General features: G+C 40.5%; 6 protein-coding genes across 8 annotated transcripts in view; 3 read left to right on the top strand and 3 right to left on the bottom strand.

Annotated features, from left to right (window-relative positions):
• Nucleotides 1-392: 392 nt before the first annotated feature.
• On the bottom strand, nucleotides 393-1,246 carry acyp1 (acylphosphatase 1, erythrocyte (common) type). Its single transcript, XM_079572990.1, has 3 exons — nucleotides 1,139-1,246; nucleotides 891-978; nucleotides 393-705 (listed from the first exon to the last, which is right to left on the bottom strand). The coding sequence occupies exons 1-3, from the start codon at nucleotides 1,198-1,200 to the stop codon at nucleotides 490-492; spliced, it is 366 nt and encodes a 121-aa protein (XP_079429116.1). The 5' UTR covers nucleotides 1,201-1,246; the 3' UTR covers nucleotides 393-489.
• A 1,739-nt stretch (nucleotides 1,247-2,985) lies between these two features.
• Nucleotides 2,986-9,556, bottom strand: nek9 (NIMA related kinase 9). The gene is made up of 23 exons (XM_079572987.1): nucleotides 9,139-9,556; nucleotides 8,236-8,413; nucleotides 8,105-8,160; nucleotides 7,947-8,017; nucleotides 7,747-7,852; nucleotides 7,518-7,649; nucleotides 7,315-7,425; nucleotides 7,163-7,227; nucleotides 7,046-7,096; nucleotides 6,774-6,966; nucleotides 6,549-6,693; nucleotides 6,240-6,440; nucleotides 6,046-6,092; nucleotides 5,794-5,955; nucleotides 5,617-5,725; nucleotides 5,368-5,529; nucleotides 5,124-5,291; nucleotides 4,990-5,049; nucleotides 4,732-4,919; nucleotides 4,433-4,594; nucleotides 4,257-4,349; nucleotides 4,112-4,165; nucleotides 2,986-4,035 (listed from the first exon to the last, which is right to left on the bottom strand). The coding sequence occupies exons 1-23, from the start codon at nucleotides 9,322-9,324 to the stop codon at nucleotides 3,856-3,858; spliced, it is 2,880 nt and encodes a 959-aa protein (XP_079429113.1). The 5' UTR covers nucleotides 9,325-9,556; the 3' UTR covers nucleotides 2,986-3,855.
• Nucleotides 9,557-10,697: 1,141 nt separating this feature from the next.
• LOC306976335 (CD209 antigen-like protein C) lies at nucleotides 10,698-12,677 on the top strand (the record flags this gene model as incomplete). The annotated part of the gene is made up of 6 exons (XM_079574255.1): nucleotides 10,698-10,841; nucleotides 10,915-11,013; nucleotides 11,676-11,936; nucleotides 12,016-12,176; nucleotides 12,278-12,414; nucleotides 12,497-12,677. The coding sequence occupies exons 1-6, from the start codon at nucleotides 10,739-10,741 to the stop codon at nucleotides 12,675-12,677; spliced, it is 942 nt and encodes a 313-aa protein (XP_079430381.1). The 5' UTR covers nucleotides 10,698-10,738.
• A 79-nt stretch (nucleotides 12,678-12,756) lies between these two features.
• On the top strand, nucleotides 12,757-14,445 carry LOC306975456 (uncharacterized protein). The gene is made up of 6 exons (XM_079572989.1): nucleotides 12,757-12,923; nucleotides 13,026-13,142; nucleotides 13,269-13,520; nucleotides 13,602-13,765; nucleotides 13,850-13,986; nucleotides 14,065-14,445. Exons 1-6 carry the CDS (start codon nucleotides 12,839-12,841, stop codon nucleotides 14,210-14,212), a joined length of 903 nt encoding a protein of 300 aa, XP_079429115.1. The 5' UTR covers nucleotides 12,757-12,838; the 3' UTR covers nucleotides 14,213-14,445.
• A 28-nt stretch (nucleotides 14,446-14,473) lies between these two features.
• Nucleotides 14,474-17,892, bottom strand: ttc8 (tetratricopeptide repeat domain 8). The gene is made up of 14 exons (XM_079572988.1): nucleotides 17,708-17,892; nucleotides 17,160-17,280; nucleotides 17,022-17,085; nucleotides 16,560-16,719; nucleotides 16,361-16,450; nucleotides 16,224-16,268; nucleotides 16,075-16,160; nucleotides 15,917-16,004; nucleotides 15,713-15,823; nucleotides 15,496-15,635; nucleotides 15,233-15,407; nucleotides 15,020-15,142; nucleotides 14,860-14,943; nucleotides 14,474-14,789 (listed from the first exon to the last, which is right to left on the bottom strand). Exons 1-14 carry the CDS (start codon nucleotides 17,819-17,821, stop codon nucleotides 14,673-14,675), a joined length of 1,518 nt encoding a protein of 505 aa, XP_079429114.1. The 5' UTR covers nucleotides 17,822-17,892; the 3' UTR covers nucleotides 14,474-14,672.
• Nucleotides 17,893-18,143: 251 nt separating this feature from the next.
• eml5 (EMAP like 5) overlaps nucleotides 18,144-25,174 on the top strand; it is a 35,250-nt gene continuing 28,219 nt past the window's right edge. For 2 of the 3 annotated variants that reach the window (XM_079573870.1, XM_079573871.1), the window contains exons 1-2: nucleotides 18,144-18,709; nucleotides 24,644-24,803. In XM_079573870.1, coding sequence (XP_079429996.1) covers nucleotides 18,513-18,709; nucleotides 24,644-24,803 — 357 coding nt within the window. In that variant the 5' untranslated portion in view covers nucleotides 18,144-18,512. The remainder of the gene's footprint in view (nucleotides 18,710-24,643; nucleotides 24,804-25,174) is intronic. The other variant, XM_079573872.1, reaches the window with a different exon arrangement.

The following is a 25,174-nucleotide window of genomic DNA, read 5'->3' as shown; positions in this document are numbered from 1 at the left end:
GTATGGGAAAACGGTGGCCTGTTCCAGTTGTATCATTAGCTGCACTTCTCCGCTGGGGGCGCCATTGCTGTCTTCATCTCGCATCTGAACTCGGAGCAGCCTGGACATCTCATGTTGTAATATCAGTATTTTATTTACAATTTTCCATCGCCTATTTACTTATAGTTTTTAATTTGATGCTAGTATTGACGGAGGAATTTCCCTCATAGATCATAGGTTTGTCTAAAAGATAATTCATTTCAGAAACAAATATATGAATATCTGAAGTCAGAAAAAAACTGCTGTTTTGTCAAATTAATTTATTCTTTTTCACCATCTGTCAATTGAAGTATAGTTGAGACAAGACGAGTTCTTTATGTAATTTCATTGTTACAATTCATTAATAGAGGACAGCGAGCCAATAAAATAAATACAAGTCCTAAATAAATAAATAAATGCTTTTACATCAGTAGGAAATGTGTAAACTAAATACATGTTTGATAAACGCAATTACTTTTTAACGTCGAATGAGGAGTGAGTCAAGCTGTCAATTATTTTCTCATTCTTGAATTCTGCCTTTGCTATATGTGACTTGGGGCTCCCAGTAGATCGCAGCCATTCTTGCATTTCTTCCACCTTGCTTTTAGGTCCTTGCAGCTGTCCTTGAACAGTTCCTTCCCTTGTATTTTGGACCCAACCTACAAGACCAAGCTTTCGACCCTCAGCCTGAAAAATAAAACACGTGGAATTTTTAACGAATATCACCAATATCTAAATAAGTATATCCATTTGTATACATTTTCTTTCATAAAATACAATAAGACAACTAAGAGGTTATGTTATGATCTCATAGCTCATTCAAATTACTTCATTGTCTGTTCTGCTGTATTAACTTGTAATATGAAACTCACTTGTGTGTATTTACGAAAAAATACACCTTGTACTCTGCCAAATATTTCATAATCCACGGATATTAGTTCTTCATTTGACATAGCAGATCTAAAACGAAAAGGGCAATGCATGTTAGTTAGCTTGCTCAAAACCAAAACAACTGACACTGGCTAGCTACAGGACAGTTTAGTTGTGCAGTCTATGGAAACGCTAGACCGTATAGACAGCCATTTCCAACATTTTACACACAGTACGTAGAATAATTTACCTGGATAAAGTTACAAAGCTGTATAACAACAACAATATCAGCAGAACGTGTTTTTGATGCATACGGGACCTCAGAGACCGGAAGTACTATTTTATCTATGGACCAATCAGAGATAGAAGCAGGTTTCTAAGCAACGTGGAACGATGCACAACGTCGCAGATGCTTTAGGTCAATTTATTGATTGATTATTTTAACAGTAACTTAATCGAAACATTTACTATATTCCATATCTGTTATCACTGGTGAGTAATAAAACACTATATTTTAATGTTGGATTTTGATTCACTGTCTATTATTGTGCATTGGGCAACTAAAATAACTTATTAGCGACAGGCAATTTTTGTAGGCACAATACTACACGGGATTGTTAGCTATTTGCAATGTCTTTAGCAGTTTTCTGTAAATTGTCACCAATCAACCATTATTAAAGCATCACTTGTTTCTGTTTTTCCAAACTATCCATTATAGGAAATTGTTCCACTTAAAAAGGAAGAGATCATCCTAAGATTATGAACTCATATACAAGAAAACACCATCCTCAAGAAAACAAGGGAGCAGGACGAAGCCTCCTTTCTGCACCTAAACCGAGAGCAGTACCAGAGAAAGGGAATGATGTTGTGGAGAAACCATTTCCCAGCAAGCCGGTTTGTCACAAAAAACTTACCAGCTCCAACACACATGAGCTTGATATGCAAAATAAATGTGCTGTTCCTAGCAACACAACACTGAATAAAGAGTCGTCAAGAAGACTGCCGGCTAGAGAAGCACAGATGACCAGAGTAATTCAAGAGAAACAGCTCATGCTCCAGAAAAAATTGTGGAAAGTTGAAGATGCATTGCGGCAAAAGATTCAGAGTAATAATGTTGGCGTTAACATGAAATGCAACTCAACAGGGGAGGATGAATATTTAGTGAGACAGGCGATGGTTATCCCTAATACTGAAACCAAGCAGGCAACACAAGTAACAGGTAATGAAGTGCTGTTTGAAAGTACAAAAAATACCAAACAACACAAGTTCAGACAAGACACAATCACTAAGAAGCATGAACCACAAGATGCCAAGTGGGACAATGTTTCTGCAGAGAAAGCTGTGTCAATGAGGAAAGAAGACGGCAGGTCAACATATGTTTACAAGAAACCAACACATATCCAGCAGAAAGCTAATGATATGTTTGCTGAAGGAGGCAACATTAACGCCTCAGGGAGACCTGTGCATGAGGAACTGGCCCTGCTACAGGTGTCTTCTAATCCACCCTGGAAACTCGAACATGCTGAGGGCGGGAATACAAACATCCAGCTTCGTCCATGTCACATCTGCAACAGAAATTTCTTGCCTGACAGAGTGGAGAAGCATATGCAAATCTGTGAAAAAGCAACAAAGTCCAAACGTCCAGTTTTCAATTCATTTGCGCACAGGAACAAGGGATCGTCTCTAGAGGAGTACTGGAAAACACACACCAGGAGTAGAACCCCTGAGGTATAACATAAATAATATGTTCACATAACATAATGTCAATGTTAAATCAATTCTTTTGCCTATAGGTTCCAAGGAAGAAGAAACAAAGACAACACAATAGGAATTACCATTCATGAAGTAGAGTGAAGCAGTTGTCAAGATGTACACTTCTGCTGTGAGGTTTAACTGTTAAGTACTGTATAAATACCATAGGCGTACTTGTCATGTCTTAAATACATCGCCACTACTGAAAAGCAAGTAAGTATAATCTAAATTTATTTGAAAAGTGAAAAATAAACCATATACACTGAAAATAAGGCACAAAGATAGATATAGCTCCACATCAAACATTACCAAAACAGTTATAAAAGGCACTTGCTGTATTTTCTCCATAAATATGATTAAAAATTATTTGTAACCTTGACACCCCGTTACATTTTTACAATGCAAAAGTTTATGTCCAACATGTACAACAGTTTACAGATTTGTAATGCTATACTCAATGTAAACAAACAATTACACTTTTAGGCCTGTTATAGTAAAGTATGGCTTATGTATTCACATCCGCACTATAGGCACATAAGGCAAAAACATATTGTGAAAGGCAGAGCTCCATGGCATGCAATATACAGTTTCAATATTTATAGTATGGACAGTCACTTTTTTACATGAACGATACCAGTAAAAGGAGCATTAATATGTAAACAAATTGTAGAGCGTCAGTAGTTTTGTGCTTCACACACTTTACAAAAAAGGCAACAAAAAAAAAGAAAGTTTACCATAAAAGTCTGAATGCAGTGATTGGGAAGCTTTAATAAACGAAATGAAACAATCTCCGTGATCCCGCAACTATACTGAGAAGTCACAAGCTTCAGAACAGACTATGAGGTATGCTCCGGCATATGTTAGCGAACCAATTTAAATATACTTAAATACTTTTACTCAACTGAATGCTGACATTACTGTACAGTAATAACTCAGCAGCTTATTCCATGGAGCTGTCACAGCCAGCTTGTTTATTTGTAAATAATATATGCTTCATGTTGAATCCAGCCAAAGCTTTTCACTGCACTAGTGAAACTACAGTTTCTGAATCCAAGTGCTCATGTGATCGTGTGCCAGTAGGTATTGTGCGAGCACACATTTTCACTGAACTATAATGCAGATGTTGTCGTCTTTGGTGGCACCTGAGGCACAGCTCCACTCTCAACTTGTCATTATGTACATTATCTTTTGTTTTAGTTGTGAACAGGCTGGATTTTAAATACTAGCCCCTGCAGACCTGCCTCCATACTTCTTATTCCCTGCTCCTCTCCCACCTCCATCCCCAGACATTTGATCAGAGGGGTGGTTACCATTGGTGTCGCATCTTGCTTCTTGGTTTGACAGACGATTGATTGCTGCCCATAGTCTCTCATTATCCTTTTTCTGTTCGCTGACCTATAAACATTAAATGATGGTATTAAAGTCACGTATATCAAAACATCAACCCAAATGGGTCACAAAGATATCTAACCTGCTTTTCTAGTATTTGAATCCTCATGTTTTGTTGAGCCACAGTTTCACGCAGCTGAAAAATAAGATTTATTTTGCCACTATTCTCATTGGACTAATAACTTTATAGTATGATGCGAACACAAATACTGATAAGACATTAATACCTGCATGACCTCATGACTTGCATTGCATTCTCCTCTTGTGCACAAATCATTTTCTTCCATTCCATTCACTCGACTAGAGCCCATGCGCATAGTCTGAAAAGACATTTGTCATTATGTATGGAGTTGTTCTTTGCATCTAAAACATGGCTAATATAACAGGGTGGGCTGCACATTACTGGGAGGTCTTTTTTGGTGCTCAGTGCCGCTGCAGCAGCAGCCTTTAACTCCATCAGCTCTTCATAAGGGAGGGTTACACTCTCAGAGATAGAAGGAAGCTGGCTAGAATTGGACTGCATGGGATCAACAGGCATTGGGATGAACTCTGCATCGTCTAGCTCCTGTTATTAAACATAAATAATCAGTAACGTCCAGTGCCCTTTAACAAATTAAACATGTTCAGTACCAGTCAAAAGTTCTGACACAGTTCCTTTGAGATGTGACGGGATGGTTATGAATCATGAAGTTGCAAACAAACCTTTCTGAGCCAGAGTGGACAAGAGCTGTCTCCAGTCTGATTTGTCCTTGACATCATCGGTGTCTCCAAAAGAGACTCATCAGTTTCAATTTCCACTGTCCCACCAAGACCTCTGTCACGACACTCTGTCTCTGAGGCCCCCTCTATATCAAGATCCACTGTGGATGTGGAGGCCCCCTGGCCTATCCCTATGGAAAACATAGGCATTCCTTATATGCATTGACAATCAGTATAATGCAAAAGTTACACTGCATTTACCGCTGCCAATAGACAGTCCACTGCTGTTTGAACGAATAGTCTTGGAGTTCAAAACTTTCTCTGTACAGAAAAGACACGCATTGATGTTTTTGGACAAAAAACAGACAGACACAAAAAATGCAGAGACTACGAACCCATTATAATAATAGTGTGCCATCCTCGGCAGGAGAGATCTGGTACATGATGAAGAGATCCAAAAATGGGCCTTGGCATGGCAGGACACACCTCTGAACCAAATCCTTTATCTGCAGGCATTCCAAGGCGTCCGTTTCCAGCGTTTCCCCATGCAAAGATTTGATTGTCTGCCAGAAGAACGTCATGAAAGCTCACACATTCACTCAACCATCAAAGCAGTTCAACTGTAGACATTACTCTTACCCTCAGTGGCTGCAATGGTAAACCCATCACCACAGGACACTTTGGTCACTGTCTTTCCTCCAAAAGGCCCAACAAGGACTTGCACACCCTGATGTTTTTTAAAGTCCTTAACGCCAAGCTGCCCATACTTATTGCAACCAAATGTAATCAAACGGCCACGTTCTGAACAGGTTAATAAAATATTATGAGCATGTATTTACAACCCATGCAACATTGTTATTCTAAATATCTAAATAACCATCTACATACGATCAATGGCAGCAGTGTGGCTCTTTCCAGGAGCAATAACCTGGATCTTAAACCGTGACAACTGCTTCACCAGTGTCAAGGTAGTTGTGTATGGGATTCCCTGGAAGCCCTGAAAACAAATAATGTTTTAAAAACATATAATGACGATTGTACATTTGTTCAACATTCAAGACATACTTCTCCAGTGTGGTTCTTTATACCAGAGAAACCCTGGTTAAGACCAAGCTTGTTGAGCTCATTGTTTCCACATGCTAGGACTTTCCCTGTTTCTGTCAAGAAGAAGGTCCCATCGCTCCCACATGACACAGACGACATTGTGGCTCCCTTGGGAAGCTCCACCTGAAAATGAATGCAAAAGAATGTACCTTTTTTTATTTTTTTTTACCTTAACAATAAATAAATAGATATCTGTCTTCCACATTTTCTCACCAGCATTGGGGAAGAGAAGTCATCCTCACATTCAAGGCCAAGACGTCCTACAACACACCAAAAAGCAAACCACAGATTGATTAATTTTAGCTACTGTCAGATTACTCCACCTCCTGGTCCCAAGCTGCAACTACAAAAACATGCCACCACTGCCGCCTAGAAGTGCAGACAGTACAAACAGCGACTTTATGTACCATACTCTCCGCAGCCCCAGGAGTAGATAGCTCCATGGTGAGTCAGGACCACCACATGGTTGTCCCCACATGACACTTGTCGAACGGGACGCTCCTCAAAGAACGCCAACAGCACTGGCTCCAGCACCTCCATGCCCATCTCACCCTCCACACCAATGCAGCCATAGTAGTCTGAGCCAAACATGTACATCTGGTCCTCATCTGTACATTAAAATGATTCGATTACTAAATGGTGGTTTGAGTTGGGTTAGGCCAGAATTTTATGGTAAACAACACGAGCATCTGCACCGCTGTCGCCCCGTGACTCACCAGTGACGCAAGCAGTGAAGTCAGCTCCACACGCCACCTGACGAAAAGCCTTTCCCTGAAGTTTTTCAACTCTCTTGGGCTGTCTGTATGAAGCCTGGTCTCCGTGTCCAAGCTGACCCACCATTTTGGCCCCGCCTTGCACATTCTAAACAGGTTAACAGATGCAGTTTCTTGTAGCAGCCGATAACAGTATGTGAATATTTATACTGAGCGTGTTGCACTCACAGCCCAAGTGTATAGCTCCTTCTCTACTGTCACAACTGCAAAGTGACTCTCTCCTGCACACACGTGTTGGGCGCCACTGCCTCCTTTGAACGCGTCTAACTTCTGGGGGGTAAACTTTCCCCCTCCCCAGTAGTACACTTCCCTCGATCGTGTGGTTACTACAGCAACAGGCGTCTCAGTTACGGTGTTCAGCCTGAAAAGACAAATCATCAAAGATTCCAATTGACCCATGGTACAGTCAGCAGGAGATTAAAATCAAGAATTAGACTTACTTCGGTCTTTTCATGGCTGAATTTAGGAGTTCAACACGCTCTTGCAGTTGCCTGAAATAAAGTTGGTGTTATTACAATGAAGAAATACTGTTCTAGAATATGCCTTAATAAACTTACGGTTTGCGGCACAGGATGAAGGGTTGGTCAAGAACCTGATCAGAAGTGGGCCTCTTCGAAGGATCCTTAAAATAACATCATTTTAGAACAAGGCCAAAAGGCAAGGTTCAAAATAGCACCAATTGTTACATGAAAAATAAGATGACACTCACTTGATCAAGGCACTGGTAAACTACTTCGATTAGACTGGATGAATAAACATCTGAGCTCACTTCCCTCGACCAGTTGCCCTGAACTATTTTGACACACAGGTTAAGAGGGTTCTATAAAAATAAAAAAAACAGGCCAGAAACAACAAATAAGACCATTTCCTTGGAATTGAGATTTAAACAGAAAGAAAAAAAAAGATGAATACCGTAGCATCGAATGTTCTTGTGAGTGTCATGACTTCATAAAGAACACAACCCATGGCCCAGATGTCGGATTTAAAGTTATACTTTGTTCCTTGGCACAGTTCAGGAGACATGTAATATGGTGTACCCACACACTGGTCAGGGCAATGATAGATAATAATGAAAATCAGTTTCATAGTTGTTCAACTTAATGCGCGTAAATAGGAGAGCTGACATTGAATCAGTACTCACAGTCTCTGCCATTGAAAATTCAGAGCCGAGCTGCTTTGCTAGACCATAATCGCCCAGCTTGATCAGGTCAGTTTTAGTCAGAAAAATGTTCAAAGTTTTAATATCTCTGCAAGAAAGTACCAACAACCACAAGTTCATAACGTCTAATGTCCTATCTCAAATACAGATTTTAATGGTAAATAGATGCAACTATAATGTACCTGTGTAAAACACCAGCTTTGTGAATGTGAGCCACAGCCGAGGCAATCTGATATAAATACCAAATGACCACCTAAAGAGAAGAAAATGTTCAATCATTTGTGGTTAGTCTTGAATTTCCATATTACACAGTATAAACTTAGTCATAACTGATCCATACCTCCTCTCTGAACAGTTCTCCCTTTTGTTGAACTATTTTGTCATACAGATTTCCTCCTGTAATACCAATGTTATTGATGAACCAAATGAAAGTATCAAACAATAAAGGAATAAAAAATAACGGGTTCTTACCATTACAATATTCCAACTCAATAAATAAGGTGTTTTTATCCTCAAAGTGATTTAAATAGGCTATAATGTTGCTATGCTCCAAGATGTCGAGGATCTTTATTTCGTTGGTGACATCTCTGCGCTCCTTTTCAGAAAGAGAATTCAGATCCACCTCTTTCCACACCACCAAGGAATTGTCCTGCAATGGGAAGTTGACAAATAAAAAATAGACAAAATGTATAACAAAGGAAACTGTAGATGACATGCAATTAGGTGTTTTTTTCTGTCTCACTTAGGAATTTCTCACAGTGGTTTCAGAAACAGACGTTACACCAAGGAGCACATATGTCTTTATACTTTAACCACTTAACCCCCGCCTTAACCAAGTGCATTTTCTCCAGTTTGGCTTTATCCAAATCTAAACGTTTACAGCCTATAGGCTAGAGTAACGCTTGATTTGAAAGCTAAGACCTACAAAACTCAGATTTTTCCTTGTGTTGTTGCCGTATTGTGTTGTCGTCACTTTTTCGTCCTATTTTTAAACATTTTTACGTTGCTTTTTTGTCATTTCATTTTATTATTTATTTGCTTTTTGTCATTTTATTATTATTTTTTGGCTTTTTTGGTAATTTTATTTTAAATTTCTTTTTTGCTTTTTGTAATTTTTGTTGTTTTTTTGTTGCGTTTTCATCTTCATTTTCGTCTTGTTTGTGTCACTTTTTTTTCCAGAATAGAATTGTATTTATTGCCATTGTTTGAGAACAGGTTCACAAACTAGGATGTTTTCACGAAGCTTTTAGATTTGGGTTAAGCCGAACTGTAGAAAATGGGGGTTGAGTGTTTACTACGCAGCACATGCTTGTTGACAGATGGTTACACATAAAACACACACTGTTTGGGCTGCTGTGACTGATCTAAACTTACCTCCGTTCTCCTGTACAGAGTGGCTTCTCCAAACGCCCCCCGTCCCAGGATCCGGATCGGAATGTAATGCAACTTCTCCTCTTCGCCATTGAACGCGCTCGACGCGGACCGCTCGCTCACCACAGACCCGCCGCCCAGCTCTGAGTTCAGAGAGTCGAAGTGCCTCTCATAATCCTCCAGTGACATTATGAAGTTGCTTATAGCTTTTGACGGGAACACCACGAAAGGGCCTCACGACAATCCCGTCAAAACTACTTACAGTAAACCATAAATGCGTGTATTCCGAACACCGACCACTGAACACACCTCGAAGTGAGTCCGCACCTACACTGCCACAACTAAACGCAACATAATAGTCCCCAAACTTGGTTAAATGCAGAATAATACGTGAAAGAAAAGTAAATGCACGACTCTAAAGTGATAAAATGACCCAGGATATGAAGCAAACTTGTGTAAATAATTCAGAATAAAACAAAACCGCAACTTTGTGTCATGGTTGAATTTTATTTTGAAAGGCTAAACCATCTTCCGGTCCGGAAAAAAAAATCCGGAAATTGACTTTAATAAATGTGTTTATTAAAGTCCTTTTTTTTCTACAAGGACGTGTCAATGTTAGCTAATAAAAACAACAACAATAACTTCTAATTCTAATGAAACAAACCTGACCTCACAAGCAAAAGCATTATTTTATATCCAGTAGATGGCAGCAGCTGTCACTTTGGTGGATATCTCCCTTATCCACATCACACAGATGGTCTAACCTAGACTAAAAATAAAAATCTTATCAATCTTATCCTGGATTGGACACGGTTGACCTCCTGCTTAGTCAAAACTTATTCTGTTGTAAACCTGGTTTGGACTAATTTCACTCTTTCTTATAATAATAATAATAATAATAATAATAATAATAATAATAATAAAGCATTGGTTTTATATGGCGCTTTTCTGGACACTCAAAGACGCTTTACATTGCACTATTCGTTCACTCCATACTCGGTGGTGGTAAGCTATTATTGTAGCCACAGCTGCCCTGGGGTAGACTGACGGAAGCGAGGCAACCAGTCTGCGCCATCGGCCCCTCCGACCACCACCAACCACATACTCACGCATTACATTCGCTAGGCTTCCTGGTGTTACTAAACGGTCTCCCATCCAAATACCGACCAGGCCCTTCCCTGCTGAGCTTCCAAGGTCTGACGGGATTGGGCATCGCAAAGGCGGTATGGCCACAACCTTCTTGGTTTGGGGAAGCTGTACTTTTCCCCCCTGTACATGGCAGAAGCCCTCAGCATATTCAGATATATTCAGATATGCAGAATTGCTCAAACATGCATAAAAGAAACATTATGAGCAAGAATATAATATAATAATAAGAATATAATAATAATAATAATAATAATAATTTTTTTTTTTACTACATGATGTACTCAATGGCTTTTGTGCTGAATCATGTCATATCCTTTATTATTGTTGTTATGTCAATGCAAGCTGTTTTGAATTGAAGCAAACTCGCAGCCTTTTGCGTCACATACTAACACACTTGTAGTTTTTAAGCCCTGACCCGTGGACAAACGGATCAATAGTCGCCTGCTGTTGAAACATGGAGCATGAGCAGGACCAGGACGTGTCAAGTGAACAAAGGTTTTCTGAAGATTTGAGAACAAGTAGACAATCTCACGCTCGGCGTCAAAAATGTAAAAAAGGTAAATCCGATTCTTACATTATCCATGCTGAAAGTGTTGAGGTTTGAGCAGTGTGATTTCTTGGTGTGTACAGGAGTTGGATTAGGGTTTCCAACACACCGTGTGGTGCTGCTCTGCCTGGGCACGCTTGACACTGCACTGCTGATCGCTGCATTGGTCTTGGGCATGTACTGTGAGTAAATATGTCTATTAATGCAACCACAAATCACTACAACACATTTGTTTGGTGGAATTTAACTATATTCTGGATCCTAAAGTCAGTTTAGCAAGGACATCCTGCTCTGCTTTGTTTCAATCACGCACGTTTCAGTCATTTTCGTGACTTGTGTCCTGAGGTCATGTCCCCTGTGCACTTCTGGAACATTTCAGCACTCAAATTGCCTACATTACAAAGCTTCGTAGCTATTATTTCTTGTCTAATTAAATAAATCAATATGGACCTGTAATTATTGTGATGGTTAGGAGGCTTGTGCAATGCCCACAAGACAGACAAAATGACCTTCCGAGCACCATCAGGCCTAGATCCAGATTTAGACCAATTATACCTGGTCTGAAATTGAGTTATGTCAAAACTGGTTTAGTCCTGTCTAAACCAGAAACACAACATAAATGCGTCACTAAAGCATAATGAAATGTGCTTAAATAAAAATAAACAAAATCTGCAATTATAGATGACCCCGAGTACAAACTGAAGAAGCTCAAGTACCACCTCTGCTCTGTGTAATTAGGCATTACAATTCAAGAGCAACAACAGGGCATAATATGTGGACGGTTGTATTAGGAAGTGCATCAGCCATAAATAAATATATACAAATAATGATACATTACGTACAGGTGCCAAGGCCAAAGATTTCAAGGCAGTTTCGGATTCCGCTCTTGCCCCCCTCATCCTTGAGAGGGACTTCCTCCGTAATCAGAGCAACGTGATCAAGGAGAGACAGACTTTTCAGGTAGAACTGGAGAATCATCGCAAAGCTCACATGCAGCTGCAGGTCCAAATAAAACAACTGCGGACCATCACGGACAGCATGCAAAGTCACATCCGAGGCCTGAGAGCAGAGAAGTCTCAACTGGAGTACAACAGAACTGCGTTAGGTAAGATTTGGAGATTTCGGAGATGATTTACTGTATAAAAATGTTTCAACCATATTCTTTGTGTGTGCCTTTGCTGCAGAGGTCAGTTGTGGAAGGTGCCCAGATGGATGGATTTTTCTCAAAACATCATGCTACTTTTATTCCAATCCATCCAATGCTAAAAAGAACTGGCCAGACAGCAGAGCAGACTGCATCAGCAGAGGGGGTGACCTGCTTGTGATCAACAACTTGGAGGAGCAGGTAAAGAAAGAAAAAATCCAAAGCATAACATTTAACATTAGCCCCTTTTTATAGGCAGGTTGTCATAATGTTAATCCTGGGCCTTTTTTTTTAATCCACAGAAAGCAATCAACAACAACTATCCGAAGATACTTGGTACTGGTGTTCAGTGGAAGATGGGATTCTGGATAGGACTCACAGACAGAGTAACACATGGAGCGTGGGCCTGGGTTAACAATGCCACTGAAAGCAATACAATGTAAGCCAATATTAAAACAAGAAACAGAAAGCGATATACCTACATTAAACTGTCATTCACTTCATGGTCTGGTCTATTACAGGTACTGGCAAAGTGGTCAGCCCAACAATGAAGCAAGTCTGGCTGGACACTGTGTCGCCTTTGCTCGCAATATTCAGTCTTGGAGATCATGGTACAATAGAAACTGTGAGAACGACGAGCTAAACTGGATATGTGAGATGAAGCCAAATGTAGAGACAGAAAAAAAAGTTCTGCAGTATTAAATAAATGTGCTGATGAAATAATGGGAACTGTTGCGTTGTCGAGTCATTTCTTGTGAGTTCTGTGAATATTTAACTGGAGCACATGAGTAAACACAGTGGGATACAGGTAGGGCAATGTCCCCTTTCGTCCCTACGAGAATGCGCTCCATTGAAAAGCCAAAATGGACGACAGAACATATAACAGATTGAGTTATCCTGAAGACTCAAGTAATGACTGCTCTTTGACTGCCAATGAAGATGAACAAGGTAAAAAAAAAAAATCATGAATATATCCAAATATTATCTGATACTGAAGAGATGACCAATGCTCAGGAGCTGTAGGAGATAACTGACTTTCTGTTTGCAAAGTTTCACTCTCTTTGGGGAAACCTGGCGCGCTTGTGAACCATCGAAAAGTGTTGACTGTGATCTTGTCGGTGCTCGCTGGAATCCTACTAGCAGTTAACGTCGGCCTGGGTGTCCACTGTAAGCAAAACAACATGGCAAAGTATTAGCAGTAAATGTTTGTTGAAGTGCAAAATACGTCCGTCAAATAACTGGTAAAGAAATCTCTCCAGAATTCAGATGTGGCACTTTGAATATTTCCCACAGACCGCAATCTCACGGACAGGGATAGGATTATAAAGGACATCAACGCTGAAGTTGCCAAGCTACAGCAAGCATACAAAACTGCGATTGACACCAAGATTGAACTCAGAAAAGAGTTGGCACAAGAGGCCATTCAGCAGCAGCAAAGTAAATGGGAACTTGAGCACCAAAAGACAACAAATGCTGACTATCAAAAGGAGACTGAAAAGCTCCTAATGCAAATCACAGGACTGAGATCTCACATTCCTTTACTGAGTGAGTACATTCGACATATTGATTTTGGGAAATGTTTCTACAATCGAAAGTAATAGTAATACATATTTCTAATCGCAACAGAGGAGGGTTGTAGACACTGTTTACCAGGATGGAATTTGATCAAATCAATGTGTTACTACATCCCCTTCTCTGAGAATATACCCCGCAGACCATGGGAGGAAAGCCGGGAGTACTGCAAGAATTTTGGGGCTGATTTAATAGAAATAAACAGCAGAGAAAAACAGGTGAATCACCATATCAGGAATCGATACAACAACTCAACAATGATCAGAATTGTTAATAATGTCGGTGTGAACTTTTTGTTACAGTTGGCCATCGGTAATTTAATAACTTCTTATCACAACCCGTCAGTACAATACAGTGCCAGTGGTTTCTGGATTGGAGCGAGAGATGTGGATGAGGAGGGAGTTTGGAGAGGGCTGGATGGAACACAAATCCATGAGGGGTAACGCCAGCCATCCAGAACATGTAGATATTTGTAAACTTTGTGTACGAGCATGCCATTCAAGCCCATTTGTTTTAGGTTCTGGAACACTGGAGAGCCGAACAATCAGGGAAATGAGGACTGTGCTGCTGTTTACCCTCATCCCAATAAAAACCCATTTAAAAACTGGAACGACGCCCCCTGCAGTCACTATTTAAAATGGATTTGTGAAAAGGAACCTAATTAAATAGAGAAAGAGACATTGCAATTTGCTATGATTTAATGTAAACACTATTTGTTTTATTAAAATACAGCTAAATTATATGAATTAAATATGCAAGACTGGATTTATGTAAACTGGCTACAATAAATATTGCTGTCACTGTTATTATACACAAAAATACATTTAAGAATGTTAAATAAAAGCACATTTTGTTCTCAGTTCTGATGCAATAATAATAAAACGTTCATAGAAATAAGATATTGGAATATGAAATGCTGCTTGGCCATTATGTTGACTCTTGAAGGTCACACAATGTTCATACTATATTAAACTGACAGTTTGGTTAAATATGAAGAAAGTCCCAAACTAGAGGTAGGCAAGTTAAATAACTGAACAAAACTGAAAGACTGTGGCTAAGAGGCAACTGTAACCCAGCTAAGACCTCCCATTATATTGACAGTATACCTGACACTGCCCTAAAGGCTCACAGTGCTGCAAAGTGTTCCCTCAGTTGTTTCAGAAGCTGCTGCGTGTCCACATGTTCTGGAAAAGCATCCTCAGACTTCTGTGCTGCTATGTAGCTGCTCTGTAGATCACCAATCTATACACAAAGTTGGGCATTTTGTTCAGTATAGTAATAACAAAAATGTATTTTTTTTGTAAATGGTTACCTTTTCAGAGAGAATGCAAAGGTTGAAATGAGGTTCGTACATATGAGGTGCCAGTGATGCAGCGGTCTGCAGGAAGGCCTTACTCTGCATTAAACAAAGCCACCATTAATAATGATGACACTAAACTGAATAAAATTGCATAAGTGCACATTATTCTCACCTGTTCAACGCGGCCTTTACGCAGCTCCAACACGGCTACATTGTTATACGCTTCAGCATGATCATTATTAAAAGCAAGAGCCAGTTTAAAACACTGATAGGCCAAAGTTACATCCCCTATTCCCTGTAAATACAATATACACACGCTCATTTCAGACAGAGTAAAACACTCATATGAAGGTAGTTGGTTAAGGTGTTTGGATGAATAACTCACCACAGCAATGTGCCCTATGTTGTACCAGACATCGGCCTGCTCTTCATCATTGGCTACAAGTGACAAAGCTCTTTCAAAAGACGACAGGGTCATGTCATACTGCTGAGCGTAGAAGCAGCAAAGGCCCAAGTTGTTGTACAGTTGGCAATTGTACACCCCCATCTGGAGAAGACGTCTAAAAGAGAAAATAGGCATGTTTCAAGGAAAAACAAACAAAACAACCACATTTGGTTATGTATTTTAAAAATAGAACTTTTCTGGACCTGTAAAATCGCAGGGCAATTTCAGGCTGATCAGTGTAGAAGTGATTACTGCCAATACATGCAATTGCCTCAACATGAGTGTTGTCCTGCTTCAGCACATCTTTATAATATTCTGTGGCAGATGTTATGTTGTTCATCTCCTAACATGGCGCAATTGCACAAAAAATATATATTTTTGTTTGAAGCTGAAAGAGTATTTTTAACTTTTATGACTTACCTCATGTATACGAGCAATTCCTGTTAAAAGAGTGACTTCACCTGGAAAATGGTCCAGGCCTTGCTTAAACAGGTTAAGTGCTGTAATGGGTTGATCAAGACGCTGATACACCTTTTCAAATGAATAATGAAGTTTGAGATTTAACAGTATATGTCAGCATACTAAAAATATGCCAAATAAATGATTATCAAACTGTATTTTTACCTTTGCAAGATAGAGGTACGTATCTACAACCTCCTGATGGTTAAGGGCAGATCTAAATTGTTTTTCAGCTTCTCGATATAAACCAAGTCTGTAGTAAAATGTTTTTTAATACTCCAAATATGAATAACAAAATGTATTTTTTTTCTAAGAGTGTTTACCTGTAGTAGCATTTCCCCAGCTGGACTTTCCACCACCAGTCCTTGAACTGGGCATGTTCCGTTGCCTGTGCAGCCAGATCTAAGGCCTATGGGTGACCACAGATTTACATACCACTCCCCAGGTAGGCAATATTTATGTTATCACTTACGTTTCTGATGTCATTTTCATGATGAAAGATGTACTCAAACAAAGTCTGTAGAGAGAAATGTTAGTCAATTCAGCTTTCAGTTTTGAAAAAACAAAACAAAATAATAATAATAATAAATGTTTTCTGAATGCTTTTACCCTTGATAAGTTGGGTTTTTGGGAATACTTGGTCATGTTAAGTCTTGACAGGTTTATGAACGGCCCATCAGGACTCGTCATCATTGAAGCCTGGAGGATTCATTAATTGTATTCCAAACATATATTTGTTATTTTATATTGAATTATTATACATTCTGTGAACTGTGTACAACAATATAATATGTTCATGTTACTTAACTGTTCCCAGGCGTATAAATCTTCCAGAAGAACTAGTAACAGGCCGAGCAGTGCCGGCGGTGCGAGGGGTCTTGATAGCTTGCTCCATTGTTCCAGGGCGACCTGACTGTGTGCTGGGTCTCACAAATCCTGTGATGGGGCGTCCTGACTGTGTCATTGGCCTATAATCGTTTACAAAACACATCTTTTGTTTATTTTTTTTATCAAAAGAGAGAGATAGAGATAGAGATAGATATATATATATATATATATATATATATATATATATATATATATATATATATAGAGAGAGAGAGAGAGAGAGAGAGAGAGAGAGAGAGAGAGAGAGAGAGAGAGAGAGAGAGAGAGAGAGAGAGAGAGAGAGAGATAGAGAGATAGAGAGATAGAGAGATAGAGATAGAGAGAGATAGAGAGAGAGAGAGATAGAGAGAGAGAGAGAGAGAGAGAGAAACATATTGTGTACCTGACAGCAGGGGTGGGTCCTCCCCCCTGACTTGTACTTGGGAGCCTTAGTGAAGTCCCAGGGCCTTGAAAGAAGCACAAACAATAACATAAACAAAAAAAGTACTTATATTAAGGTTAATAAGATTCCAGAACTTACGAGCCACTTGAGCAATGGAGTTCTCATCAAGCAGCATCTCAGCAATCCCCTCCTGGTCAACTTCAACTTCATCTATGTACACCATCTCTGTTAGAGCACGGGTTTTCAGACTCCATGCAGCCTAAAACAGAAACATTAACTCAGTGTGCAAAGACGTATAATTTGGAATTAAAGATGAGGAAAAGCCGCAACAAACATATATGAGAAAAGACGCAGATATTACCTCTGAAATTAACAACGATGAGTCCTGAATACAGCAAAAGTCGTTTAATGATAGAAGAAAAGGGTAAAGGATAAAAGAATGAAAGAAAGAATGAATGGTGTACAGAAACAGAATGAAAACAGCATATAGCGGGTAAAAAGCTCTAAGGAAGACACTATATTCAATAAACAAATTTAAAACACCATCTAAATAAATGCATTCTAATATCAGTAAATGAGAAAATAGGGCCTTTACTGATAAGGATTATTAGTGACCTAGCAGCAGCTACAGCACACCAGAAGGCTTTGCTCAGTCGCTAGCATGCTAAGCTAACAGGGCTACATGCCTGGTCATATGGGCCGTCTTGCAATATATTTGAACAAATATCTGCACACTGTTGGTACTTTCGTCTCCTGCAGTAGCTCCACGCCAGAAACAAAGGGTCCATGGTCACCTCCATTGCTTTGTTTTTGTATTCTTGTATTCTCAAGAGAAGCAAAGGGATGACGGGCGAAAGTTAAGCTTCCTCTGTTACCAAGCAACGACAAAAGGGGGGGCGGAGCTCCGCTTAGGCCTTTTTGTCAAACATGCATAAAATAAGCATTAAAAAAATAATAGGCTATTGAAAGAATAGTTAGGATAAATAAACAATGTATTTTTCATGTAATAAAATAAAAATAAAACAAGTTTAAAAAATACTGCCCACTTATGGCACGATTTGTAAAAGTCTCTGATTGGAGGAGGAAGCGCTTCCGTCATCATTGTGGGCGGTCCATGAGGAACAACAGCGCAGCTCCATCTTTGTAGGATTTGACAGGAGCTTTGACCTGTGCAGAAGAAGCCCCCGATAACCTGCGGCTGAACAAGTGGATTCTCAAAATGAAGAACGCAGTGTAGACGTCCGCTTCTGGCAGGCTCACGCTGGAGCTTTTTGCATGACCAAAGCAGCACCTGAGACTACTATCTGATGCACGCCAAACTCCAAAATGTCCAGTTTCAACGCGAGTAGGAACTAAAAAAAAAAGAGAGAGATATGCAACCGAATCGATGGAACACACGGGCTTAGAATAAATCCCTTTTTGGCGAATGACACTTCGTAGGCAAACCTAGGGGTCAGACCGACGGAGAGAGACACACACGGAAGTGCGGACATGGCTGACAGGACTGCTCCGAATTGCCACCTGAGACTGGAGTGGGTGTACGGATACAGGGGACATCAGTGCCGCAACAACCTGTACTACACCGCCGCAAAGGAAATCGTGTATTTTGTGGCCGGTGTTGGAGTCGTGTACAACACCAGGGAGCACAAGCAGAAATTCTTCCTGGGACACAACGACGACATTATCAGGTAGTGGCAACATCACGCTTTCAGCACCAGGGACAGCGACAGGAACTTCTAGTAGAAAAAAAAAAAAAATGCTATCTCTGGTAGAAAATGGCATGGTTCTCGCTCGTGTTGTCACCACTGAGGCTCTCGGTGTCGCTTTATGTAATGTAAGATGATATGAGATGATATTTTGGCTGCATGAGTTAGTTGTTACCGAGAGGGAGCAGGGGTCAGTTTGGGGCTCAGGGTGACAAGAGTCTGGCAGCAGCAGCACTCTCACTACTACTGCCACTCCTCTGTAGTCCAGGCTGCAAGAGCATTAACACCATAACCTTGTGAACAGGGTGACTGAATGTGGGACAGTGTTGAAGTCTGTTCGGTGCGTTTAGCAGATAGCACATAATTCAGTGGTCTGGTGATTTTACTTCAGTGCTGCTGTCTATACCAGTCAATCAGATAGCTCAGTATTATTCCACATTTCTTTTAATAATTGAGAGATACTTGTGAGCCTTTATTAAATGAATAGAGTTTTTTAGTAATGCTGGAGGATATGTATTTCCATTGTAGAGAACATATCCCAGACTGAGTGTCAAAACAAAAAACAAATCAATTTTTGTTTTGTCGTTCAGATTGTTTTAAGACAGGAGAAAATACAAACTCCTGTAAGCCCCTTTTACATGTATTCTTCTCACAGCAGCAGCAGCTTGTAAATGGCCCCAAGGTGCTCCTCAAATTGTTGAATCACAACTAGTTTTGCACCAAGCGACTCATCATCCTACCGTTCCCCTCTCTCGTTCTCTCTCATCACGCACGTGACCCGGCAATGAGCTGAGTTAAATGCTCCAGCGCCTGCCTTTACATGCGTGGAGAGTGAGTGAGGGTTGACCTGGAGATGACTATAGCTTTGTGTCGTTCGTCAGCTGGGCTCCTGCTCCATTATTCATCGCATACAATGGGGAGGTAGTGGAACGCGGGTGAAGGGTTCAAACGCAAGTGGCCTGTAAAGTCATTAACCACTCTGCACAAGGTGGATTGGAATAGTCCCAGTGTAGAGTAAGCTGCTCACTTGTCACCTTTAGTGCATTATATGAGCTCTAGTGACAAAGCCTGCGTGTCAAATAGCTGATTTTGCTGTTCATTTTAAGCTGTATGGGATAATTGCTGCACTCCTTCCCTTTTTTTTCCTCCCTGCTTTTGGCCCACAGGCTCATTAAATTGGCTCATCTTGCCCTTGAGCCAGGTGCTGAGTTGCTGAATGTTTTTTTTTTTAACAATAATCATGTACGTGTGTGTTCACAATTTTTTTTAGCATTTTAAAGCTTTCACTGCAAGACATTTTTCTGCGCAAAACACTGAATCTGTGCGCTCACTGAATTCTGAAACTTGCCGGGAGAGGCATCTAAAAACTCTCACGCCTGTCGTCTCTTTGCTCGACTAAATGGTGCGAACGAGCTCTGCATATTAATCGGAGAGAGTGCAAGTTAAAAGTCCCGCATGCACAGTCTAAACCGCCATCCTTTCAGACATCGACGGGGTCTCATTCTTTTCCATTTCGCAGAGTAACAAGCGGCATCTAGTAAATAAATAAATGCAGTCTATAAAGGGCCGTACTGTACTGCCCGGTCGTTCTATCTTTGGCCTTAAGCCGCTGGTGTATGGACAGGTGTTTTACATGAAGAATGATGGACGTCTGGATTAAAGCGGAATCCTGCAAAATATCTTTGACTGTATAGACGTCCGGAAATGTGCTAATCCTCTCTTTTAATCCATCCAAGGCAAAACCAGACCAGTCTCTATGGGAAATTTGGTCCTGCTTTAGATTGAAATATGGACTGTGGTTGTATATCTCCCAAGTGGTCAGCTCTTAATAATTTGATCCCAGCTCTGACCGGAGCATAATATGTTGTTGAGTCCTTGGGCAAGACACTTCACCCGCCTTGTCCAAGTGTGACTGTGCTGTTTGTGATTTTGAAGAGGAGAGGCTGTTAGAATAGGAGACTCACTCACTTGTTAAGTTACAAAACACCAGGGGGTTAAAGTGATGCAGAAGTCCCAATGTTTGTTTGTTGCTTGTTTTATTTGCCCTGATATTCCCCCCCAGTTGAAACTTTTTCTCAATGCTTTGTCAAACCCGACACATTCAGTGGGCGTGCTACCTTCATGTGCCAGAACCAGAACTGTCTGCATCTAAGTGTTGCAATCCCTGTTCTATTTTTAGCCGCCACACTCTGATTATATAATTCTGTTGAAAAAGAGTAAGACGAGAGATGGGTCCAGGTTGGTTGTGAAGCAAAATGGAGTAGGTTAAAAGGAGGTTAAGCACTTGTTCTCCATCTCAGTTTTGTCAGGGCTGTTGTTGCAGCGAGTTTCCAACAGAGAGGAGGTGCCAAGAGCCAGTCGGGGTGATTCATACTGTAGGCTCTGACGGCGAGAGACGCCAGGAGAGACAGGAGAGGCAGAAGTAGAGGAAATGTGCGCGATAGAGTCCGCAGGGTGATGCGTTTTTGGATACATTACAACATTGGAAATTCTTAAGTATGTGCTTTAGTGACAGGGACTATAAAGTAATTCTTTAGGTCATTATTTTTGTACAAAAAGTGGCTTGAATTTTCGATATCGCAGCAGAAAGCTCTGGGTTTACTTACCAATATTACATAAAGCTGTGTATTTGCCCTCGATAAAAAAAAAATATCTGCTTGTGTTGTTATTTGTTGTTTTTTGCACTTAAATTAAGAAACAAACATCTCATTGCACTTAGAGTTAGGAAATACATCTCAATTTACTTGAAATCTGATACTTCTTTAAAACTTGCTTTGTCAAAATGACTGTAATGAACATCAACATCATCATATTCTTTTTTTTGCAGCAAGTCCATTTCGGTTTAGATCGTTTTATTGTCAATTCTACTACAAACAAAGAATCAAAATTGCATCACTCTAAATAACTTGGTCGACAAAAACAGTAGTTAAAAATAAATAATATTGTATATATATATATATATATATATATATATATATATATATATATATATATATATATATATATATATGTATATTGTTATTTATTTTATGTAACTAGGGACTATGGATGGAAACTAGCTATTTAGCTATAATCTGGTGCAGTACATCTCTGTCTCTTTGAGCTTAATGTCTCTGTACATTGTCCCTTCAATAAAGCTTAAAGAAAGTATATACAGCACACACGATTAGCTAGGCCTGTCACAATGACAAATTTGAAGTTCGATATATTGAGGCAGGAAAGTATCGCGATAAACAATATTATTGACTCTATCGATACTAGATACTGTCAATAAAATGACAGTAAACCTTTGTTCTAAAACACACCACATAAGCTTCCAGAAACATCAAATATAATGTAACTCAATTCGCTTCAGTTAAAAATCACATTTTTACAAAGAAAAAATAGGGGTGAACTGCTAATAAATGTACAGGCGATAAATATCGAGCCCAAAAATAAATCGTTTATCTGTTATTTATTGAACGATGAATCGATATAGTTATTAGCGTGACAGCCATACGATCAACAATAGGGAGCAGCAGAGGGATGGAACGGGAGAGTTCAGCATCCTGACAGCCAGGGGACAGAAGCGTTGGACATGGCACGGGACAAGACTCTGCTGTCTTCTGTTTAATGTGTTTACTCCACTCTACTTGCACCACCAGCAACCTAAAACATGAACATTAGGGTAATCCAAGGCCCAAGAGCGCTGCACTGCAATCACAAAATGCTCTTGACAGGTGGTCCCAGTGGGATTGAAGGATTTTTGAAGTGCAAAGGATGATTTTACTCTGGGGAGGAAGCGACTTCTACCTGACATTACTTAGATGTTACTTTATTGTTGGCGTGTATTAGCAGTTATAGTTGCAGACTGTAGCTACGTTTATTGGGGCGTTGCAAACTTGAAAAGGTTAAATATGGATTATTGTCTGGAGATGAAGTCTGCTCTCTCGACTTGCACGCACTGAAAGATATTCTTGAGAGCAGTTGGCCAGACAGCTCGGTTATCATCATGGGAGTTGCATCCAGTTGTGAGATGAAATTTATAGGCCACGGCAAAGCGAGAGGAGGAATGGGCCGGTGAATCAGTGAGAGCTGTTTGGAACGTGACTGGCGGTGGCTGAGCAGAGGGGCGGGGCCTATGGGAGCATCCAGCTGTAGAGTGGGAGTGAGCGGGAGGTGGGGGTGGGACGAGCCAGGACCAGGTCAGCGTGGGGGGGAGGAGTATTATGTAACATGTAGCAGTGTGACAAACATATGTCGGGTTATGCCTGGAAACCCCAGATGAATTATAGAAGGTGATGAGGAGGTAGAATAGGGACAATTGTACGAATATAAAGTGTTCAATAACTGCAAACTTGGATTATAATGGACTTTTTCAGTTTGTTTTTATTGTATAACTTTTATTGTTATTATATTTCACATTTTACTGAACTGTACCTTGTTTTCATTGGCTTGACATTTTCATATTGTCTAGATAACTTCACTTTCTTATTGAAAATGGGCACAGGATGTGTAACATATGAAGAGAAATAACAAAGGTCACACGCTCTAACACTTGGTCGGACCATCTTTTGCTTTGATTACAGCACACATTCGCTGTGGCGTTGTTTCCATAGGTTTCTGCAATGTGGAAAGATCCATGGTTGCATTAATATGTCACCAAGATCTTGTATTGATGATGGGAGAGTGTGACCACTGCGCATAGCCTCCTCCAGCACATACCAAGGATTCTCAGTGGGGTTAAGATCTGGACTCTGTGGCTAATCGATGTGTGAAAATGATGTCTCAGCCTGGCGAATCCTGGCATTGTCATCTTGGAATAGGCCCATGTTGTGAGGGAAGAAGAAATCCATTGATGGAATAACCTGGTCATTCAGGATGTTCAGCTGATCTCATTCTTTGGGCACTTGGGCAGTGACCATGCAACCATACTGTACATAAGGGTCATGAGCGAGTCTCTTTTTGTCCTGGGTACCTCTTGAGTTTTATATAGTCCAAGCACCCCTTACAGCACCCTTTATCTCAAAGGTTGGTCAACATTGTTTTAGGGTATAGAGAAATCCCTTTTTCTTCAGAAAATTGCCACTTCGGTTGTCTAAAACTATGATAACCACCATTCACCCCTATTTTTCCTTTTAAAACTTTGATTTCTAACTGATGCAAATTGAGTTACATTATATTCATGTTTATTGCAGCTTGTGTGGTATTTTATGATATGATGATGATGCACTTTTAGAACAAAGGTTTCCTGTCACTTTTATGCCTGAGAGTTGACAGTATCCAGTATCGACAGAGTCAATCATGTAGTTTATCGCGATACTTCCCTGCCTCAATATATCGAACTTCAAATTTGTTATCATGACAGGTCTATGTAGGTGCCTCTCCCTGTTCTAGAATTATAAATGAAGAGACATCATTTTAGCATGTATCCCTCCAAAATAAACTAGTATTTTGTGATATTTTAGGCTTTTTGCATAAGCTAAAGTTGTGCACTGTCATTTCCTTTTTAGGATGTAGTGTCTTTGTTTGTTCTCTGTCCTAGGAATAAACAAGCTCCTGCCACAGAGTGAAAACAATGCTGCACGAAGCACGAGCCCAACAACAATAGGGACACAATAGACTGTATCTTATCTCCACACACCACCCTCGGGACGCTAAAAATGAACAGAAAAGAGAAAGACGGCCTCCCGGGTGCCTCGCCAACACGGCTTTTTCATAGTGTCTGAACAGCCAAAAGGCAGAGATGAAGCCACTGAGCATGACTGAGTTAATTGAACCATGCTGCCTCATCAAGCTGTCCCTGTTCCAGCTGAAACAAGCCTGATGCGTTCGCTCTAGTGGTTAACCGCAAGTGGATTTTGCCTGTTCACCCCCCACACACAAGCACGTGAAGTGTAATCAGATGTCGTCTCTGCCCCTTCTTCCTCTGCGCAGTTTGGCGTTGCACCCGGAGCGTGTCCTGGTGGCCACGGGACAGGTGGGCAAGGAGCCGTACATCTGTGTGTGGGACTCCTACACCGTGCAGACAGTGTCCATCCTCAAAGACGTGCACACGCATGGGATCGCCTGCCTCGCCTTTGACCTGGAAGGACAGGTAAATGACTTGGAGCTGAAAAGGTGTGACTCTGCTTCACATCTAGAAGGTCCCGGGTTTCCCCCTACCACTAAAAACATGTACAATAGGTAAATCCTCCAGCCAGGTGTTTCTCATCATTAGCCGGGCTCCACATTCGGAGATGGGTCCCAGGGCGCCTGCTTTCTAGGGCTGCCTTCTGCTCCCTACAGGTCGCCCTAGTGGCAAATACAACAGAAAAGTGTTTGTTATATAATAATAATTTGCTGGCAGAACAAATCTTAAAAGAAGCACCGAGCATCGAGTTGCTCTCAAACCCCTTGGTGTGAAATAGCATGACAATCTAGCACTATTTTTCAAAGACTACATGTAAAAAAGATTCCTCCCAATTC

This window comes from Gobius niger (assembly GCF_951799975.1).
Source record: "Gobius niger genome assembly, chromosome: 16".
Classification (NCBI taxonomy): Eukaryota; Metazoa; Chordata; class Actinopteri; order Gobiiformes; family Gobiidae; genus Gobius; species Gobius niger.
Note: the sequence above shows the minus strand (reverse complement) of the source record. Positions and strands in the feature narration are given on the sequence as shown.

Coding starts and splice junctions, on each gene's coding strand:
- acyp1 (XM_079572990.1), bottom strand. CDS start 1,200: ATGCATCAAAAACACGTTCTGCTGATATTGTTGTTGTTATACAGCTTT. Junction 979..1,138: donor AGCTTTGTAACTTTATCCAG/GTAAATTATTCT, acceptor TTTTCGTTTTAG/ATCTGCTATGTCAAATGAAG. Junction 706..890: donor TTTTTCGTAAATACACACAA/GTGAGTTTCATA, acceptor TTTATTTTTCAG/GCTGAGGGTCGAAAGCTTGG.
- nek9 (XM_079572987.1), bottom strand. CDS start 9,324: ATGTCACTGGAGGATTATGAGAGGCACTTCGACTCTCTGAACTCAGAG. Junction 8,161..8,235: donor TGAGTTGGAATATTGTAATG/GTAAGAACCCGT, acceptor TTGGTATTACAG/GAGGAAATCTGTATGACAAA. Junction 6,093..6,239: donor CTGGGGCTGCGGAGAGTATG/GTACATAAAGTC, acceptor GGTGTGTTGTAG/GACGTCTTGGCCTTGAATGT.
- LOC306975456 (XM_079572989.1), top strand. CDS start 12,839: ATGGACGACAGAACATATAACAGATTGAGTTATCCTGAAGACTCAAGT. Junction 12,924..13,025: donor TGCCAATGAAGATGAACAAG/GTAAAAAAAAAA, acceptor CTGTTTGCAAAG/TTTCACTCTCTTTGGGGAAA. Junction 13,987..14,064: donor GGAACACAAATCCATGAGGG/GTAACGCCAGCC, acceptor CATTTGTTTTAG/GTTCTGGAACACTGGAGAGC.
- ttc8 (XM_079572988.1), bottom strand. CDS start 17,821: ATGGAGGTGACCATGGACCCTTTGTTTCTGGCGTGGAGCTACTGCAGG. Junction 17,281..17,707: donor AAGACGGCCCATATGACCAG/GCATGTAGCCCT, acceptor TTTCTGTTTTAG/GCTGCATGGAGTCTGAAAAC. Junction 15,636..15,712: donor GAATTGCTCGTATACATGAG/GTAAGTCATAAA, acceptor GCGCCATGTTAG/GAGATGAACAACATAACATC.